This window comes from Mustela lutreola, chromosome 7 (assembly GCF_030435805.1).
Source record: "Mustela lutreola isolate mMusLut2 chromosome 7, mMusLut2.pri, whole genome shotgun sequence".
Lineage (NCBI taxonomy): Eukaryota > Metazoa > Chordata > Mammalia > Carnivora > Mustelidae > Mustela > Mustela lutreola.
In genome coordinates this window covers 69142470-69158114 of record NC_081296.1, presented here as the reverse complement: position 1 = coordinate 69158114, position 15645 = coordinate 69142470, and the positions used below count along the sequence as shown (strand labels likewise).

The 15645-nt window shown below is 38.1% G+C and overlaps 1 protein-coding gene across 3 annotated transcripts in view; it reads left to right on the top strand.

The window, feature by feature from the left end:
* Positions 1 to 15624, top strand: part of UBR1 (ubiquitin protein ligase E3 component n-recognin 1) — a 145418-nt gene extending 129794 nt beyond the window's left edge. For 2 of the 3 annotated variants that reach the window (XM_059181310.1, XM_059181309.1), the window contains exons 43-47: positions 590 to 646; positions 2993 to 3070; positions 11205 to 11375; positions 12861 to 12962; positions 14038 to 15624. In XM_059181310.1, the coding sequence (XP_059037293.1) occupies positions 590 to 646; positions 2993 to 3070; positions 11205 to 11375; positions 12861 to 12962; positions 14038 to 14179 (550 nt within the window). In that variant the 3' untranslated portion in view covers positions 14180 to 15624. Of the gene's footprint in view, positions 1 to 589; positions 647 to 2992; positions 3072 to 11204; positions 11376 to 12860; positions 12963 to 14037 lie in introns of those variants that run through there. The other variant, XR_009355532.1, reaches the window with a different exon arrangement.
* Positions 15625 to 15645: the final 21 nt, after the last annotated feature.

The following is a 15645-nucleotide window of genomic DNA, read 5'->3' as shown; positions in this document are numbered from 1 at the left end:
TTGGCTGATCTTTGGATTGCCTTGCTTTTTTTTGGCAAAAAAGGTTGGGTTCCCAGCCCTTCTGTCATCTTTATTACCAATTCCTGGTTTTAAATTCCTTTTTCAGAATGGTTTCTGTTTTTCTAGCAAGACCTTGATTGATTAGCCCTTTTAAAAAAAGATGAATGGGGCATTTGGGTGGCTCAGTCAGTTAGGCATCTGCCTTCAGCTCAGGTCATGATCCTAGAGTCCTAGCATTGAACCCCATATCAGGCTCCTGCTCAGGAGCCTGCTTCTCCCTCTTCTTCCTGCCTGTGCTCTATCTTGCTATCTCTGTCTCTCTCTCTCTCTCTTTTTCTCTCAAATAAACAAATAAAATCTTCAAATAAATTAATTAATTAAATTTAAAAGAGGTGAATAAAAGAAAGGGGGGAAATAAACAGGCACAAAAATGAAGGAAAGAAAAGCCAAGAGATAAGATGTGACAGAGAAGTCTAACAGAGGCAACATGGGAAGAAGGGACAGAAGGATTTGGAGTGGGTGGCTCATGGATGAAGACTGTGCTGAAGTAGTGACGACCTGTTTTCTTTTCTCTTGGCTCCCCATATAGGTGGTGTGCAGATCCTGCATTACTAAACTGTTTGAAGCAAAAAAGCACTGTAGTCAGGTTGGTTTTCCTTCTCAATCTTTTCCCCCCATCTACAGGTTGTGTTTCCAAAAGTAGTTGCTTTGTGGAACATGCAGTCGTCTTTCTTCTTCATTCTCACTCAGTACATTGTTTCCCTATGTTTCTTTTAAGTCTTTGCCAGAAATTGGATTCTTCCTACAACTGATTTTTTTCTTGGAGTGGCTATCCTTTCCCTCTTAAATTGTTTTATTCCACTAGCTCCTCTTCCTTAAGCTCTAATACTTATTAAAAGGCACAGGAGGAGAGGGCATTTTGGAGCTGCCAGTTTATTAAAATAAAAAAATAGTAACAGTATTACAACACTCCACTTTTTTCCTTTTGAGAATAGAGTAAGATATAAATAGAACTGTTCCCTCTTCCCCTTCCCTTCTGATCTATATACTTAAAGACTACCCAACAAAACTGTTCCTCAGCCCCCAACTGTTACAGCTTAATCAGAATCCACCTCTTCCTCAAAGACTAATTCAAATGTGACCTCCTCCTGCAAGTCTGCTCTAGTAATATGCTCTCAGATGTGTGTGCATGTGTGCCTGCCAGCACTACAAAGCACTCAACAATAAACTCAGGGCCCAGACTGCATGCTTATTTTCTTTGTATCCTCTCCAAGGCCTTTTTATGTTATATATGTGTCTAATTTTTATTCCAGTTGAATTGCATCAGTAAACAAGCAGAGGAATTGACCCCCAACCTTACATGCTGACATCAGTAACTGTTTTCTCATGGCTAAACCAAACATTGTGACACAATGAGTATTTGCCACCTTCTTTTCTCATCTTTCTTACCCCTCAAACTTCCTTCCCCATATTCTACCTGCTCCTTAACCCAACTTTAGTGATTTAGAGATTACAGATCCAGCTTAAGTTCGATACAGTAGTATACAGTAGTATACAGTATACAGTAGTATTCACATCACCAAGAAAAGAGAATAGAGAGAAAAGTTTAAAAGATGAGTACATGTTTTAAAACTGTTAATCTCACACAGTTTTTCCTTTATTTCAGTTCATTGTGTGCCTTTTAGACACCTACTATTTCCTCAGCATGGTGCTAAAATACTTTGGGAGAGTTAAAAGACCTAACACATACAGCTTTTTGGTCGTGGGTAATTTATAATCTAATTATGTACATAAACTAAAGACATAAAATTAAATAGTATATGTATGAATATACTGTTAATGCTATAGAAATTTAAAGAGTAAAATATTCTTAATGATACACAGTTAGTCTTAGAGGAGATAATTTTTAGCTGAACATAGAAGGAATTAGAGAATTTAAGTTAATTGGGGGTCACCTGGGTGGCTCCGCTGTTCAGTGTCTGCCTTCAGCTTGGATCATGATCTCGGGGTCCTAGAATCAAGCCCCACATCAGGGTCTCCACCCTCAGCAGTGAGTCTGCTACCTCTGTGATCTCTCCCACTTTCCCTTTCTCTCTAATAATAATAATAATAATAATAATAATAATAAAGAATTTAAGGTGATTGGGATTTGAGGATAGAATTTCCACATGATTCACATGACGTTTCCAGGGCATATGTGTAAGGCTTTTATCGTATCTGTATTGTATGGTAAGAATGAATAATAATATTTGCAAACATGTTATCAAGTACTAAGTATTTTATATTCCACTTCAAGATCTTATTAAGTCCTCAATAGCTGTGAGCTTCTTCCATACTATTATTTATATTTAACATTTCTTAAATCAGCATGAGTCTTTATATTTTTCTCCCCCCATCACCTCAGAAATGTGTTATTAAATTGATGATATATCTTATGACTGAGAAAGGATAATATATCCATCCTCTATTTACAGACCAGGAAATATAGGCTAAAGTTCAGTGACTTGTCAGGTATAAGAATTTAGGATTTGTAGCGAGGTTTATCTGATTTCAGATGAAATCTGTGAGTTTTTTTGTGGGTTTTTTTTTTTTTCACTTTATAGTCCTTTTTTCTGTGTTCCTCCATCTTTCTATCTCTCTCTCTCTGCCTCCTACATTTAATGAGGAGTGCCTATGTATTAGTCATGAAGTCTGTGTTCTTAACAACATCTTTATGTTACCTTCCTAGCTATCATGGAAATTTGGCTAGAACATTTAGTCTTAGGAAATAGTGGGATTTGAGTTTGGAAAGGAAACCAGATGATGAAAAATTTGAAATTCTAGGCCAAAAAACTTGGATTTAATGTAGTCAACAGGAGGAATTACTGTGGGTTTCAAGTATGGATCCTTTTGTTATTTTTAAAATACTTGTCCTTCTATTACTTGGTCAATTTTTTTTTAACATGGGCTTATTTACTCAGAAGTAAAATTGTCTTTCAAATTATGTTTCTAGATACCCTAGAAAAAGAAATAGTTTGATAGAGCTTCCTGATGACTATAGCTGCCTCCTAAATCAAGCTTCTCATTTCAGGTAAGAAGAAATATATTTCTAAAAAATTTTTAAGCTTGCAATTGATATGTATCACCACTAGCAAACTTTTTTTAAAGTGACCACTGAGCATCCTCTATAACAGTGGTTGTCAGTTTCTTTCTTATTATTGAGGTGAGAACCATAAAACAAACAATTAATGATGATAAATTAGTGATGAGTACAATTCAGTGCTGTTTAGTGTATTCACAGTGTTGTGCAACCACCACCTCTCTCTAGTTTCAAAACTTTTTCATCACGCCAGAGAAATCCTTGTATCCACTAAGTAATCACTTCCCTTTTCCCTCTTTCCCAATCCCCTGGTAACCAGTAATCTGCTTCCTGTCTCTATGGATCTGCCTATTCTGGAGTCTGAGAAAAGGAGTCAGATAAAAGGAGTCACATAATGTGTGACCTTTTGTGTCTGGCTTCTTTCACTTGGTATAGTTTTTGAGGTCATTTGTGTTGTAGTATGTATTCAGTCCTTTCTTGGCTAAATTAATATTCCACCATAGGGGTACCTGGTTGACTTAGTCAGTGGATCATGCAGCTCTTGATCTTGGGGTTGTGAGTTTGAGCCCCATGTTAGGTGTAGAGATTATTTAAAAATAAAGCCTTAAAAATAATAATAACAATATTCCATTGTATGTATAAACCAGAGTTTATCTGTTTATCCATTGATGAGCTTTTAGGTTGTTTCCTCCTTTTGACTATTAAGAATAATGCTACCCAATGTCCACAATAGCCCAACTATGGAAAGAACCTAGATGTCCATCAACAGATGAATGGATAAAGAAGATGTGGTTATATATACAATGGAATACTATGCAGCCATCAAAAGAAATGAAATGTTGCTTTTTGCAACGATGTGGATGGAATTAGAGGGTATTTTGCTGAGCAAAATATGATCTCCCTGATATGAAGAATTTGAGAGGCAGGGTGGAAGGCTAGGGGGGTAGGGATGGAAAAAATGAAACAAGATGGGATTGGGAGAGAGACAAACCATAAGAGACTCTTAATCTCACAAAACAAACTGAGGGTTGCCAGGGGAAAAGGGGTAGGGGAGAGGTGGTTGGGTTGTGGACATTGGGAAGGGTATGTGCTATGGTGAGTGCTATGAAGTGTGTAAACCTGGCGATTCACAGACCTGTACCCGTGGGGCTAATAATATATTATACGTTAACAAAAAATTAAAAATTAAAAAAAAAAAAGAATGCTACCATTAACATTCATGTACAAGTTTCTATGTGGACATATGTTTTCATTTCTCTTGGGTATATATTCCTAGAAGTAGAATTACTGGGTCATTATGATAATTCTGTGTTTAAATCTTTGAGTAGCCACTAAACTGTTTTCCATAATTAAACCAGTTTATATTCCCATCAACAATATAAGTGGACTCCTGTTTTTCATATCCTTGTCAACACTTGTTGTTTTCTATTTTTTATTTTTTTATTTTTTTATTTTTTTTTTTTAAAGATTTTTATTTATTTATTTGACAGAGATCACAAGTAGTCGGAGAGGCAGGCAGAGAGAGAGAGAGAGAGGGAAGCAGGCTCCCTGCTGAGCAGAGAGCCCGATGCGGGACTCGATCCCAGGACCCTGAGATCATGACCTGAGCCGAAGGCAGCGGCCTAACCACTGAGCCAACCAGGCGCCCTGTTTTCTATTTTTTAAATGAAAACTATCCTAGTGGGTATAAAATGGTAGCTCATTGAGGTTTGATACACATTTTCTTAATGACCACTTATGTTAAACATCTTTTCATGTCCTTGTTGGACATTTGTGTAGTTCTTTGGAGAAATGTCTGTTTAAGTCCTTTACCCTTCTTGCATTGGACTGTTTTGTTGTTGAGTTGTAAGACTATATTGAAGGGGAGGAAAACTCTTCCTTTCTTTCCTCTGGGTTCTTTAGCCAAATAATTAAATTGACATAAGACAGATTAAGAGGAGAAAAGTTTAATTTTGCATATGTGGGAGCTCATAGAAATACAAGACTCAAAGAAATGACTGGGTTTATATCTTTTAGTCAAAGAAACAGTTTTTTGTGAAGATTTGACAAAACAAAGGGGTTTAGGCATGGAGTAACAAATTAATGAAGAAGTAAGAGAGTTTGTTTATACAGCCTTCTTTCTTTTTAATTTTTTAAAGATATTTTTTATTTGTTTGACAGAGAGGGGGCGGTTCACAAGTAGGCAGAGAGAGAGAGAGAGAGGGAAGCAGGCTCCCCACTCCCCACTCCCCACTTAGGCTCCCCACTCAGCAGAGTGCCCAATGCGGGGCTCGATCCCACAACCCCGGGATCATGACCTGAGCCAAAGGCAGAGGTTTTAACCCACTGAACCACCCAGGAGCCCCTATATAGCCTTCTTGAACTTGAATTCCCTATCTCTGGTGGTAAGGGTACTTTCTATGCTTCTGGTATAGGGAGGATACCTTCACACGGGAGACTTATATGGTCAGAGTGTCCTTTTTGCACCTGCTGTTTCTTAAGTAACTTTAATTCAAAATAATCAATATGCCAAAGTGGCATGTTTTGGGATGGCCTCTTCTGTTCTCTTTCAGTATAATCTGGATATTCAGCACTTATCAGATTTTTATTTCGCAAATATTTTCTTCCATTCTATAGGTTGTGTTTTCACATTCTTCATAATGTTTTCAATATGTAAATGTTAATTTTAGGGGTACCTGGGTGGCTCATTCCTTAAGCGTCTCCCTTCAGCTCAAGTCATGATCCCAGTGTCCTGGGATGGAGCCCCGCTTTGGGCTCCCTGCTCAACGGAAGCCTGCTTCTCCCTCTCACTCCCCCCTTGTGTTCCCTCTCTTGCTGTGTCTCGGTCAAATAAATAAATAAAATTTTTTTTTTTAAGTTCATTTTACCTATTCTTTTGTTTGTTTCTTGTGTTTTTGGTGTCAAAACTAAAAATCCATTGCCAGATCTGAGGTCATGAAGGTTTACCCCTTTGTTTTCTTTGAATAGTTTTGTAGTTTTAGCTTTATGTTTAGACTGTGGGTTTGTTTTGGGGGTTTGGTTTTTTTTTTAAGATTTTATTTATTAGAGAGAGAAAACAAGCAGGAGGAGTGGGAGAGGGAGAAGCAGGCTTCCCGCTGAGCAGAGAGCCTGATATGGAACTTGATCCCAGGACCCTGGGCTCGTGACCTGAGGTGAAGGCAGAGGTTTAACTGACTGAGCCACCCAGGTACTCCTAGACTGTGGATTTGTTTTGAGTTAATTTCTGGAATAAGACAGGAGGTCCAACTTCAATCTTTCTTTCATATGGTTTCCAATTATCCCAGCACCATTTTTTAAGAGTTTGGATAATCTTGGTACCCATGTTGAAAATCAATTGGTCATGGATGTTTGGGTTCCTTTCTAAATTCTAAAGTCTATTCCATTGGTCTATTTGTCTGTACTGATGCTAATACCACACTTTTAATTACCATGGCTATATAGTAAGTTTTGAAATTATAACGTGCTGCCTTTCCAACTTTTTCTTTTTCAGTGTTGCTTTGACTGAGAATAGGTCATACTTTTCTGCTTCTTTGTAAGCTGTTAGTTTTGTTGAGAATGGGACATTTTTATTATTGTAGTGGCTCTGTAAATCAAAATCTACCTCATTCCCAAGAATTGTCATTGTTGCTTGATAAAGGCTTCAGGTGTCTCTTTAGTGACTTTTCCAAACTGTTTTTGTTTTTGTTTTTGTTTTTTGCAAAGACTGTGTTCCTTTTTGTGTATCCACTAAAGTCTCTGTTCCATTATCTCTGCAGTCAGCCAGGAACTGACAAGATTTCCTTAAATTTCTGTATCCAACAAGAAAAGTGAAGAGAAGAAAAAAATATAAAGAATATCCTGTCTCTTTAAATTCCCTCTACCATCACTGCAAAGAAAGTCACTTTAGTCCAGGGGTTGAAACAATGGCCAGTATCTCTGTCAGCCTTCCAGTAAACTGCCAGGTAGAACTAAACCCACAAGCATGATTTTTGAGGACATCATCTCTATTACCCATCATGGCACCAGCAAGCCACACCGGAATTATGGGCAGCCACCCCCATAGCTACCTGCTATAGGGCTGGGAGTTAGGAGGTGGTAGTCATATAACACAAAAAGCCAAAATTCATTGAAACTTAACCAGCCTCTTTCTTTGTTAAGCCCTCCTGTGGATGCTGCAAGTGTTCACCTAGATTCCAAGTTCCAAAATAGTTGCTTCAGGCAGTTCTTGCCAGATCAATAGTTGTATTGTAGAAGAAACAATTCCCAGAGCTTGGAGCTTGATACTCTACCATGTTCTAGAATATCTCCCCACAACTTTTTTTTAAAGCTATAGGAGCCTTTTTTTTTTTTTTTTAAGCACTCTAAGAATCATCATTTATTCCTGTATCTTTTAACAGTGTGCTACTGTAGAATTGTGGTCAGCACATCTGTCAGCTGAAATAAACTGTTTTCAACTTCATAAACAAATAATTCTCTTAGAAATATCTTTTATACATGTGTCGTTAAGCACTGTTATATGTGCATTAGAGTGAGGTGACCACATCCTCACTGAAATAACACTGAAGAACCCTTGTTTGTGCAAGCCAAATCTTATATGAAATCTTATTAGACAGCAAAACAAGTAATAGCATTGTGGCTCAGGTTTAAGCCTGGGTACTAGAGAGACAAGTACACCACCTTAGCCTTTTTTGATACTTGTTCCCCTCTACCTCAATCAAAATAAATGCCACACTAACGCAGTGTTTCTCAGACTTTATTTTATCTTTCTCTTCCCTTTCACTGATTGCTTTAAAAAAAAATCTGGATGATAAAGACTGGTAAGAAGTACAATAAACAAGTTACATTGTACTCGTTATGAATATCATATATGAATTACCTGTTAGTTACTTTTATAAGAAAACAGCATGAGCTTAAACACATGATTCTATATGATAAAGTAATGTCATATTGTTGGGTCCCCCAATAATGGGCCCATGGTCAAAGGAGGGAGACTGATACAAAGCGAAGGTCAAGCAAAGCTTTATTTCGCACCAAGCATCAAGAATCAAACAGACCGTCAAACAAACCGGTCAGGGCCGCCCCTTAAATAGAGGGCAACCCCTCCCTGCCTCATAGACTAACTTTTATAGAACAAAGACCATGTGGTTGACCCTGGCCACACACAGGTGGCGAATGAGATTGTAACACAGAAAGCTGCACAGTCATGCTAGGTCACACACGGGTGGCCAACTGAACTACAATTTACCCTATAGTAGACATTTGAACTAGCCTATCACCTTGGTCAGAATTGGCGCCCAAAAGGCGGGGCCCGCACTCCTTGGTAGCTAGGGAGACAGTATGCAGGCTCTACTGATTGGATGTCTCCCCATGACTCACCTCATCCCTGCATTTAGGCTATTATCTCCACCTGAACTGACCCACCCTTGTCTTTGGGCTTTATTACCTAGGACTGGTTTCCCAGACTTGCTTTTAAGTAAGTTGGGGGGGGGTGTCAGTTTAAATTTTACTGCATAAACAACAAAATGGCTGTTCAACCGAGGTGGTGCTGCTCTGGCTAAATAGGCCCTTACAATATAACATTAACAGTTCACACTTACCTTGCTATAATATGATGTAAGTTATTCAAATAACATAAATTCATGAGCTGCACGCCACCAATGTAATGCCCCTGGATGGAGAAGTTATATTCATGTCTGCCTTAGCCATTGGTGTGTGAATATTTCATATTTGAATCACAATGTATCATGTCTTAAAAATAATAGGCCAGAATTACTATTGATGCAGTTATGTATCCTTGACATTCAGGTGGCATCACACCACCACCCATAGCAAACCAGATTAATAGTGATGACATGAAATTAGCAGTAATTTGTAATTAAAAGGCAAGAATCTCAGTCTGAAAATCAAAGCCTAGTCAAGACTTTATTGATGATGTATGGTAATAGAGCATCTTGTTTTGCAAATGGCAGGAATTCCAAAGCTCAGTTAGGAGTTCTGTAATATTAAGCATTGTACAGCAGCCAGACTTCTTAATAAATTTAATTAGAGCTCTCAGAAAACACAAAGAACTCTTAAATTTTGTTTCAAGGATATCAGTTAATAATTCTAATGAACTGCCTTGGCGGACAAAGTGACTATTGTAGTCCTTAGTCATATGTTAAATAACTTGCTGTCATTTGAAGGAGCAAAGAAAGGGATTGCAGTTGATTATAATTTTGAGGGTTTGAAGAGCCCTTATGTGGCCTCTGAGAATCACTGATCTCCAAAATGATTAGGGAAATTGTCTCATTCTGTTACAACCCTTTCTTTGAGCCCTGAGCCAGGGACTTTAATGGGTCCAGCAGGGGCTTGGGCAGCCCATACTCTCTCTCTTGTACTAGATACAATTGATCTTGGTTTTAGTTCCATGTTGTTTGTCCCATGCAGATTAGGTTCAACCACCTAAAGAAATGGCTGAGCCATTCACCTCTCAGCCCTTAAAACATGAGCTAGATGGTTTCAGAAATTGCATCCAAAATGCAGTGATTCAAAATGCAGCTCCAAATGCAGTGATTCTCCTAATCTTAGGGCTGTATTGCTATCACAGAATCCCAGTGAATAGGTAAATCCCAGTGTTAAGGAGTATCACTGTTGGCTCCTAGAAGGATCTGAGGAGAGTGTTAGTCACTAATCACAGTGAAAATCCCTCTGGATGATACTACATACTGGTTTTAAGTAAAATGAAAATAAATCTTATGATCTCTTCCAGTTCTTTGTCACCACCAGTTTCCATTAAGACTGAGCCATTTCTACTGTAGGAGGGTCAGCTGCCCCAGTTACTATACTTTAGGTATCACCCCTTTTTTCTTCTGTAGGGTATTAGTGATAGGACTCAGCCATCCTGCACTAAGTGAAAGATTTTGGCTTTATCCAAAAAGAGCTAAAATTGTGTTCTTCCCTCTGGAAGTGAAAATAGTCTCCTCACCTCCCAGAGAAAGGAGTGGAATACCTGTGCACAGAGTCCTTCTGCTCCTATGTAGACAGTAGTCGTTTTATATCTTACCTGAGAAATGAGGGATCAGAGAATAAACTGTTAATGCCTTATTGGAGATGGAGGTTCTTTTGATGTTCTTTATTCTGACCCCATTTTAGGCCTCAATGGATCTCAGCTTACTGGTTGCATTTATTTATCGCTCCCCAAATAAAGGAATTCTTAATGTTTCTAATATGTCCATTAGAAGGCAGAGATAGGAGTGTAGAAAGCTTCTTTTTTTTTTTAAAGATAGCATTATCACTTTAATTCGGAGAGTGATACCTCTCTTTGAGGGGCATTACAGCAAGGCTCTAGCATGCTTCTGTGTAAAATGGTAGATCTCAGCGTACTGCTTGGTTCAAGCAAGTCAACTCTGTCACTTTTTCCTTCCTAAGGACTTGCTTTGTTTCCCAGATAGTGTGTGAACTCTAATACTACAGTCTTATTTTAACCCTAAAGAACTCAATACTTAAACAAAATAGACAGGAAAATGTATCTGAACCCTTACTGCACATTTGTGATTTAAAAAAAAAAAATTATTTTACACCTAACCAGTTCATATTCCTCTAATACTGAGGATGTAAGCTTGACGAAACCAATCCAGAGGAGGGAGTTGACTATAATTGGTCGTGTCAGATGAATACTAGATTCTGTAAAAGTATCTCAGTCTCAAGACATATTTAATTGCCAAACTATGGGAATTATCAGGACACTGTATGTTTAATAAAAAGTTTTCTTACTATGGATTAATCAGGAGATTTTTTTATTGTCTTTATTAAAGAGGAATCATATAATTAAATTAATTAAGTGTTTTGGGGTAACTGGGTGGCTTAGTCCGCTAGGCATCCATCTCTTGATTTCAGCTCAGGTCGTGATCTCAGGGTTGTGAGACGGGTCCCTACATTGGGCTCTGCGCTAAGCATGGAACCTGCTCTTCACCCTGGGCATAGAGCCTGTGTGGGATTTTCTCTTTCTCTCTCCCTCTCTAAATGAATGAGTGAATGAACATTTTCTTGTGTTTTTAAGAGCTTTCTTTTCTGCAAAGCAGCCCATAATGAACGCAATTCATTGCTAACTGAATATATCATGCTTTTATTGTTTCTCCCCATACTGAATGTTTTCTTCCCCTTTGAGGTGCCCACGGTCTGCAGATGATGAGCGAAAGCACCCTGTCCTTTGTCTTTTCTGTGGAGCCATACTGTGTTCTCAGAACATTTGCTGCCAAGAAATTGTGAATGGGGAAGAGGTTGGAGCTTGCATTTTTCATGCACTTCACTGTGGAGCTGGAGTCTGCATTTTCCTAAAGTGAGTAGTGAGTGTTCTGGATGCTTCATAATGAACTTACGGAATCTGGAGGCTATTATGGTAGGATAGTGTGTTGGTAGGAAATGGTCTATCAGAAGTTAATAGACCTGTTATTCACATGAAATTGCACTTGAGACGATATTACAGAATATTACAAAATAAGTTTGAAAAAAAGATTCTGTTCACATTCAATTATTTGTGGTATATTTTAAGCATAATAGAGTTTGCATTGATTACTCTGGTGTTGTATAACACTCAGGTGTGGTGAAAGGACTTGGAGTCCTCACACTTACATTTAAAAAGTACCTATGCGGGGCGCCTGGGTGGTTCAGTGGGTTAAGCCGCTGCCTTCGGCTCAGGTCATGATCTCAGGGTCCTGGGATCGAGTCCCGCATCGGGCTCTCTGCTCAGCAGGGAGCCTGCTTCCCTTCCCTTCCCCTCTCTCTGCCTGCCTCTCTGCCTACTGTGATCTCTCTCTGTCAAATAAATAAATAAAATCTTTAAAAAAAAAAAAAGTACCTATGCAAGGTTGTCCTTTGAATACATTCATTTTCTTCATTTCCGCTGTCAGGCAACCATTGTTTTCCCTGGTCTCAGCAAAAGGCTGAGAGTGAAACAATAGTTAACTTAATGTTTATGAAAGAACAGTACAGGTTTCCTGAGAGAAATAAAATTCAAAGTGGAGATGGGTGCTTTTTCTTTCCATTTATGTAAGCCCAAATATCTAACTATGGGATATAGTTAGATGAACTAGTTAGATGGGATATGTATTTACTGCGTGTAGGCATCTGTTGGAACAGTGGGAATAAATTCTTAGAAGCCACACCCAAACACCTATTTTCTGCTTTTAGGAAACTTACAGCATGTAAACCCACTACCTATTCCATCTGTTTATTTTGTGTCACTCTCAGGTACTTATCCCTTCTGTACACGTGCATACAGACATTCTTTTTATATCTTCTTGCTAGGCTGTAACAGGCACAAGTAACTTCACAGTGGCAATAGTTCTTTATAATTTTCACTGTTGGAGGCTGGCTCTAACTGGAAATGGCTTGACATTTCCCTAGCTGACCTTCTTTCTGGCCCAAAGTTATCAGAACAAGAGATGTTCTGTCCTTCTGTTAAGTTCCCCATTCTAGGTTGTAGGTCCAGAAACAACAGAAACAACCCTGGACATCATTTTCCAGGGTATCTGTGGCTCAAGTGGGACAGGTTCCTTCCTCTCTTCAATATATTCAGTCAGTATTAATGGTCCCAATTCCCTAAATCCACTGATCCTTTCCCATACTTAAGTAAAAATTGCAGTGTTCACTCTCTTTTATTTAAACAAAACATAGTTTAGTCTGTTGGTCTATGTTTACTGTCTTTATACTGAATTCCTAACAGATATTGGCCGTGCCTTTTCTTTAGATTAACTTTGATTTAGTGCCTATCATTTGCATACGTGCAGTTAATAATATTTCAATTGGTTGTTTTTTCCTTCAGAATCCGAGAATGCAGAGTAGTCCTGGTTGAAGGTAAAGCCAGAGGCTGTGCCTATCCAGCCCCTTACTTGGATGAATATGGAGAAACAGACCCTGGCCTGAAGTAAGATTGGTTTATTTATTTTTCATTTTAGTCCCATTATTGGACATGGACAGTAACTGTTCTTTAAACACAGAAACTAATGCTAAATATTGGGAGTTATTTTAAAAATAAGTATAAATTAAAAATGCTAAGTATGATACCACCCTAAATGTAGCACATAATTTTGAACAGCTTTGTGCTTCTCCAGAATGTGAGGGTAATCCTCCTCTATAATTAAAGATGTAGCCATCCTAATGTTTGAATATTATGTTGTTTTTAATCAACCTTTGTTCAGAATTACTTAGAAGGTCTAAGTATGGAGGTAGTCTTTGGATTAAGGGAGAAAATAGCTGAATCGTGAAAGTAGCTATTGACTGAGGATAAGATCTGAGTTGTTCCAGAAAGGTAAGAAGTAACAGAATTTTTTACTTAATTAGGCAAGTTGAAAATACCCAACCAACTGAGGCACTTGAATGCCTCCAGACTGAGGATCTCACAGTTCTCCATAATTGCAACAGCCAAACTTCAGTCATTTGAGATTAGCTGTGTTATGGACTGTACTGCCTTAGAATTGATGTGGAATAGTTTTAAATATTTGTTAATTACCAGCAAATTTGTTATGTCGTAAAGACAACAATAAGGAAATATTTCTGAGGAGCAGAATGTAATTTGAGGGCTTAGTGTTATACTTCAAACTTAATCTCTCCTATACAAAGACCAGAAATCAAAGCTAAGTAAACTGTATGAGGCCAAAAAGCCATTAAGGCCCCATCAGACTACCCAGAAAAGGAATAGAGCTGCTTCATGTTATAAACCTTACATTTAAATGGGGTCTCATAATGCCTGTGATATACTTTGCCTCTTTTCTGAATAATCAAGGAGTAAATTTCTGCTTCATCAGCTAAGTGATCTGTTAAGTTTGTGGTGATTAGGGGTGAAGGGAGAATATCCCTTTTAAAACTCTGTCCTTGTGATTCCTCCCAGTTCTAAGAACATCTCAAGAGTGTGAACTAATTTAAGCAGTAAAGATGTGGCAGTTATTTGATTTGAACTTACCTGTTGTTTGTTTGTTTGTTTGTTTGTTTTTTCCCTGAAGGAGGGGCAACCCCCTTCATTTATCTCGTGAGCGATATCGGAAGCTCCATTTGGTGTGGCAACAACACTGCATTATAGAAGAGATTGCTAGGAGCCAGGAAACTAATCAGATGTTATTTGGATTCAACTGGCAATTATTGTGAGCTTCAGCCTTGCCTTGGGACAGTCACAAATGAAGAACAATAATGAAGACCGATTCAAAATTACGGAGATCTTTCTGAGGGCTAGGGAAGGGTTGGCGGGTCTTTGCTCCATGTCCAGATTCACATACATCAATACAATATTCCCTAACGGAGTATTGCTTTCAATTAGTGAAAATATGCTTAAAGGAGAAAAAAGACATTGATTAATCTGTTTTATGTTCTAGAACACTAAAAAATGCTTCTTTACTCCAAGTGTCTGATTCTGCTATTTCCAGAAAACTCATTTCCCTTCATAATCTGTCCCCCTTTTTTTCATTTCATTCACCTGGTAAGTGAAGTCACATTAAGCAGTTGTGGACATTTTTTTATGTTGGCTAACTCTTCTACAGTTTTGTGTTGGGTATTTCCCGCACATAACCAGGTTTAGTTTAGCTGACATTGAAGCACTGACGGGATTCTAATCTGTGGTAGTCTTCCATGCAGCTAGAGAGGAATTGCAGAAACCATGCAGTATATTTCAACTGAGAAAGTTTCCGAAAGAGTAAATTTTTTTTTAATTACTTCTCTTTTAAGGAAATACCCCTAATGTGCCACTTACTGTTTCAGCCAGAAATCAAACAACTCTTTCTGTGGGCAGAGTTGCCATTTTTAAGGCAAATTTCTGCTAATGTGGAAAAGCTTTTTGCCCATTGTAGACCTCAAGAATAGGATAAGATAGTTTAATGTATACATTATCCTATCCATCATGGGCCAGAGAAACTGTAGTTCTCACCTCTTACCACAAATAGCTTTGTTGAATTTTGAAATTATACTTTCTATTTTCCAGAGGCAAATTTCTAAAATGAGTTCCCTTATCTCATGTTTGTGGCACCATCCTATTTGATTCTTAAGAACCTGATGCAGTTCTGATGTAAACTATCTCTAGAACGAAGATAAGAAAATTCCCCCGGTGAATGGAGCATGGCAGCTGTCAATAAGAACAATCAGATTGAAGCCAACTCTGTCATCTTCTGTGTCTTTGTAAAAGACATATCCTTCCGTTGTTACCTGTGTGCAACCTTTTCATAAACTCTGGTTTTATGACTAGTACCGACAACCAAAAAAGCCATGTGATCAGTGGTTATGTGTCCTGTTATAATATGCTGTGGTTGAGCCATCGTGTTTATAGATAATAGAGCTCTCCCGAATCTGTGTGTAGACTTCCTGGTTTTTGGCTTTAAGTTTTTATATCAAGAACTTGTGATCTAAACAGCAGACAGAAGATAAATTGAAATCTTCCACTTTAGCTTCTGTTGTCTCTGGAGTAATGTCAAGAATTTGAAAGATGCATTCAAAGGCCATCTAATTTTGCCTTTGGTGACTACCATCATATATGTGTGTAAATGTTTTCCTATCTTCTTTTTGCTCAGCAAAGGCAAACAAATAAAAATACATTTGCAAAGTGATGATGCACATTTGGGGTTAGA